This window comes from Microtus ochrogaster, linkage group LG4, assembly GCF_000317375.1.
Source record: "Microtus ochrogaster isolate Prairie Vole_2 linkage group LG4, MicOch1.0, whole genome shotgun sequence".
Taxonomy (NCBI): Eukaryota; Metazoa; Chordata; class Mammalia; order Rodentia; family Cricetidae; genus Microtus; species Microtus ochrogaster.
This window is the reverse complement of record NC_022030.1, coordinates 18216211-18221648: the sequence shown is the minus strand read 5'-3', so window position 1 is coordinate 18221648 and position 5438 is coordinate 18216211. Positions and strand designations below refer to the sequence as shown.

Below are 5438 nucleotides of genomic sequence, written 5' to 3'. Positions count from 1 at the left end.
AGGCTGGTCTCGAACTCACAGAGATCCGCCTGCCTCTGCCTCCCGAGTACTGAGATTAAAGGCGTGTGCGCCACCACCGCCCGGAGGGACCCTCCCTTCTAGCGTCGATTGCAACTCCCACACAAAAGTCACCCTCCGCCTTTCGGAGGTCAGGTCCCAGTCTGTTGGAGCAGAAGGACGCCTAAAGAGCCTCAGCCCCGCCCCTCCCTGCTTCACAGCATTGGGCCGCCTGCAGCAGTTTGGAGGATCCAGCTGGTTCCTACCCCAGTAACTCCGCACCAGTGTAATTTCTCCCGCTCCCTAGATGTACAGAGTGGGCTGCAGGGACGAAAGCAGCCAGGCAAACCTGCGCTGCCGCCCCTCCCAGCAGCGTCTTCAGGATTGAGGGATGGCCTGCGGGGTGGGAGGGGAGAGGTGTCAGGACGGCGGCGAACACCCTCGTCCCGCCTCTTCCGCCACAGCAAAGCCCGCCAAGCACAGCAGCCCAGCCTGTCCCGCCAGCAGCACAGTTCAAAGGTTGGCGAGAGCACGCCTTTAATTCAAGTCATCCAGAGAGCCCCAGGCCCCAGCGGCAGAGTCCTGCACAGCCAGCCTCACCAGGGCTGACTCGGTGGCCTCCACCAGCCAGGTATCATAGGCTTTCGGGTTGCCTAGACTGGTCCTCAGAGAATTTAGAAGACTCCCCGGGTCCCGACCGTCGTCGTTGACCTGGCTCCTCCCACCCCCTACGTTTAACCCTGTCCTGGCCGGAGTGTAGCAGAAGCAAAGGAGCGAGGTGGCTGGAGGTTAGTGCAGAGCGCCAAGACCCGTTTGCTGGCGCCGTCAGCGGGCAGCCCCCGGCGGCGGAGCGGCCGCCACCACCTTGCAGAAACGCACCCTCTGGAAGTCTGTGATCTCCGCTGTCTCCTGGCCCTCGGGGCCTACCTCTGAGGAAATAAAAAGTGGTAAATGGAAGACCAGCCTGCCCGATCCACCCTGTCCTGAACCTCAGTCAAACCCGCCTGCAGCTTGGCCTCCAGTTTACTCAAATCTCAGGAAGCCCACGAAGCAGAGCCCCTTCTAGCCTAACCCCGTCGACTACTGGGAAGCGCTGGTATAATGAAATAACCGTCATCTTCCTAGGACCACAAACTGTTTTTTAGCCCGGTCCCTCGGTCTCCATCCCCACCATTCATTTGACTGTCAGTTCCTGGGCTCTGCTCCACACCCTATCCCGCTGCAGGGGAAGGGGAAGGGGAAGAGGAACACAGGCAAGAAACCTGGTCCACCACGTTAAGGCGCCACGATCAGCTTCTTGCTTCTACTCTGCGGGGTCCAAAATTCCACTCAGGTCTGCTTCAAAATGCTAACCCTGACCTCAGTAAGTCTAACAGTTGGTTCATTCGTTCGTTCCTACTTTTTGCTTTTACAAAAGTAGTCTCAAGCTCAAGATTGTAGGGAATCAGCCTTTTCCCTCTGGGTATGTTCAGATTTTGAATCCCGCCTTTAACTCCCTCCCTAAACCTAGCCTCAACCCTTTACCTTAATGAGCTACCCGATTCCAGCTTCCCGGCCCAGCTATTCACAATTCCTGTCGGCTGGAGCCTTACAGCCCACCCTCTGCACCGACTCAGGCCTGACTCCAGGCCCACTCAGAGTAGGCATGGAACAGCACCTGACTCACCTCACGCCCTGCTCCCCTCCCCCGCATCACCCCATAGGCCCCACCCACTTTGTCCCCAAGCTCTTCCCAGCCCCCAGAATGCAAGCAGACCACCCACCTCCACCAGCTTCATGCACCCCACCTGGAGATGCCTCAGGCCCCTCTTCTTCAGACTTCGGGGCTCTTGTCAAGGTTGGCCCACTCTCCAAGGAGCCAATGGCTGGCTGGTCACCTCCTGGAGAAGGGGAGGCTCAGTCAAGCCCCTCCTTTTCCAAACACCTCCCTGCGTGAGGGGAACGGGGGAGGGGGCTCAAGGACACAGTGGGGGTGTGTCATTTAAGGAAATGAACTTTTTATTGGAGAGAGGCTCTGAACCAGCAAGAGCAGGCTCTAGGAAATGGGCTAAGGCATGGAGCAGCCACCAACTGCCCTTCCCTGCCACGCCACAGGGTTTGAGGGAGGTGTGAGCACAGCCACACCCTTGTGAGCTCACAGGGGAGCAGGAGCGCACATGTGCACACGTGCGTACGCACAAACACAAACACACACACACACAGACAGCTGGTTTCACGCATTCCCAAAAGGCCAGGCCTCACCCGCAGAGTGGGCACCAGGAGAGTGGGCAGTGCTGGGAGAATTCAATTCCATCTCCTCACCCCAGTCAGACACGGGCTGGTGGTCCCCAGTGGGCGAGAAGGGGCTGGGAGGTTCAACAGGGACTGGGGACAATGACTCCTGGGGCCTGGCAGATGCAGGGTCCGCCTGCTCACAGGTGGGCTTCCGAGCTGGCTCAGCCTCTCCAGGCTGGTGATCTGGAACAGCTGGGGCCTCCTGCTCCTTAGGACACTCCTCCTCCTCCTCAAACTCTTCTTCTTCCTCCTCATCCTCCTCCTCCGTGATATCTTCACTCACGTCCTCCCATTCTTCATCCTCATCATCGTCTTCCCTCTCCTCTTCTCCCTCCTCTTCCCCCTCATCTTCCTCACCATCCTCCTCAGGAGGCCGGTGGGCTGGGGCTGGGGTCTCCGGAGGCTGCTGGGAACACAGGCAGATCAGGGAAAGGCTTGGGGCTGAACCCCCACCCCGCCCATACACACATCCTACCTTCTCCCTGCTCTGCCTTACCTGTGTGGGTGTCTCCTCCAGGGACAAGGATTGAGAGGACTCAGGGGCTGAGGACACAGCTTCCTCTTTTGTCTCCCAGCGATTATCATGGTCACTGGGGAGGAGAGAGCACAGGGGTAAGCCTAGGTGAGGGACAGACTTCTCAGAGAACATCTGCTCTGCTGCACAGGGGGCAAAGAGAACAGCAGACACAAACAGAGCTGAGACAGATCAGTGTGTCCTCAAACTCAAGCCAGAGAGAAGGACTCCACACACCCAAACACAACAAGAAAGAATTTCCCATGGGAAGGGCACCCCACCTGTAGGCACGAGGGGCCACCTTGGCCTGGGGTCGGCTGTTCTTTCTCCTCCTGCGGCTCTTGACTTCTGCTTTGTGCTGAGAAAGGAACTCTCCAAAAGTGGGGGGCTTAGGGGGCCTTGCCCAAGTTTGGTCATCTACAATATGATCCAAGATCCAAGAACTTAGGGGATGGGGACACAGTACATGCCACACTCAAACCCCACTGCTTAACCCTAACCCCTTCCAAGACACTACTCACCATAGCGGTGGGACAGTTCGTGGGTAGGAGCTGGCTCATCCTTGAACCTAGGAAAAGAGAGCAGAGCAAGCAATAGCTGAGGAAACTAGGGAGAGGCAAGAGAAAGCAGGGGATCAGACAGAATGAGGGATGAGAAGCAAACCCAGCTTCCTAGTTTCAAAACAAGACAAAGAAACAAATATAGCCTGTGAAATAAAAACGTGGGTGCTAAAGAGATGGTTCACTCCTCCCATTGACATCGGCACCTGGTGAGTGGAGCAGCACAAGATGGAGTTGCTGCCCTCAGTTTGCACCCCAGAATGAACACTCAAGTACATGTTCAATACAGAGCAAGGACATAACTGTGGGTCAGGCATGGTGCCACATATCTGGGATCCTAGCATTGAAGAGATGGAGGCAGAAGACTCAGGGTCAGACTGTCCTTGATTCCATAGGAAATTTAAGATCAGCCTTGGTTATATGAGGTCTTGTCTCAAATAAACAAAAAGTAAACAAGGAAACTCTGTCACTACCAACAACTCCAATCTATAGAGGATCGGCCGTTGTGAGTTTTTCCTATCCCTTCCCCTTTGCTGGCTGTGCAGGGAGATACAGAGCCTGAGTGGCTGAGAGTTCTATGCTAGCCTAGGTTAACACAGCCCAGGAGGCCTGTAAGCAAGTGACAAAGTGTTTCCTATACCAAAAAAAAAAGTTTTTCCTGGGCATTCTGTGAGGCTCGATTTCATGCCCATTGGATCTGCACACCCAGGTCTACATGGTAGAACTGAGGAGCTGTCCTCTCTGGCCTCTCTCAATAAAAAGATATATATAACCATAGACATGGCTCAGAGGGCCCAGTATCCATATGGCAGTTCACAACTGTCTGTAACTCCAGGATCCAAAAAGCAGGAAGACTGAAAGATCAAAGCACCCCAGGTAACACTGTCTCAAAAAGGAAAAAGAAGGTGAAAGGGCAGAAGAGATGGTTCTTTCAGCTCTGGCTGCTCTTCCAGAGGACCCAGGTTCATTTCCCATGCCAACATGGTAGCTCACAACCCTCTGTAACTCCAGTTCCAGGGGATCTGACACCCTCCTCTAGCATTCATGGGTACCAGGCGTGCACATTTTGTACAAACATACATGCAGACAAAACACTAAATACACATAAATGTTTAAAAAATTTTTAAAGCCGGGCGATGGTGGCGCACGCCTTTAATCCCAGCACTCGGGAGGCAGAGGCAGGCGGATCTCTGTGAGTTCGAGACCAGCCTGGTCTACAGAGCTAGTTCCAGGACAGGCTCCAAAGCCACAGAGAAACCCTGTCTCAAAAAACCAAAAAAAAAAAAAAATTTTTTTAAAGGTGGGGAATGGGAGCTATGGAGACAGCTCAGTGGTAGAACACCTCAGGAATCCACTAGTGAGGGGCTGGGGAGTGTGGCTCAGTGGTAGAGCCCCTCTAGAATCCACCAGTGAGGGGCTGGGGGCGTTGCTCTGTGGTAGAGCACCTCTAAAATCTACTAGTGAAGGGCTGGGGTGTGGCTCTATGGTAGAGCCCCTGCCTAGCTCTGTGGTAGAGCACCTCTAAAATCTACTAGTGAAGGGCTGGGGTGTGGCTCTAAGGTACAGCACCTGTCTAGAATGCCCCGACATGCCAAAGGGTATAGGTTCAATCCCCAATACCAAAGGGAGAAAAGGAAGCCAGGCTCGCATACACCGAGACCCAGCAGGAAGACCAACTCACATGCCATCGGTCTTCTCCGCATCCCATTCCCGCCGCCACTGCCCAGTCGGCTTGCGGTGTCGCTGCAGGCGCTCTTGGTCGATCTTCTCCCTCTCCTGCTTCCAGCGCAGGTACTCTGACCGCTCTCGGCCCGTCATGGACATTGTCATGTCGCCCCCACAGCCCAGGCCAGCCCTGCGGCCCTGCAGGCACCACAGACAATCAGACCCCAGTTCCCCTCCACACCCTCTTGCCCCAGACACAAATAGGGCCACTGTTCAGGCCACACAGGGCAGAACTGACAAGCAGCAAACCGAGTGGGTGGCTGAGGTGGCCTTCTCAGAAAGGCTCTAGGTCCTATCTATTTATTTTTGGTTTCAGACCAGGTCTCAGGCCAGGGTGACTGCCCCAAAGTCACTGTAACACTAAGTAT

General features: G+C 55.1%; 1 protein-coding gene across 5 annotated transcripts in view; it reads right to left on the bottom strand.

Annotated features, from left to right (window-relative positions):
* Positions 1-32: 32 nt before the first annotated feature.
* The window catches only part of Ccdc9 (coiled-coil domain containing 9), an 11672-nt gene continuing 6266 nt past the window's right edge, over positions 33-5438 (bottom strand). The window contains exons 8-15 of one of the 5 annotated variants that reach the window (XM_026786492.1): positions 5027-5208; positions 3307-3353; positions 3067-3202; positions 2768-2861; positions 2299-2677; positions 1761-1877; positions 877-926; positions 33-393 (exon numbers count right to left, since the gene is read on the bottom strand). In XM_026786492.1, the coding sequence (XP_026642293.1) occupies positions 376-393; positions 877-926; positions 1761-1877; positions 2299-2677; positions 2768-2861; positions 3067-3202; positions 3307-3353; positions 5027-5208 (1023 nt within the window). In that variant the 3' untranslated portion in view covers positions 33-375. Of the gene's footprint in view, positions 394-422; positions 927-1760; positions 1878-2298; positions 2678-2767; positions 2862-3066; positions 3203-3306; positions 3354-5026; positions 5209-5438 lie in introns of those variants that run through there. The other 4 variants (XM_026786494.1, XM_026786493.1, XM_013351460.2 and 1 more) reach the window with 4 other exon arrangements.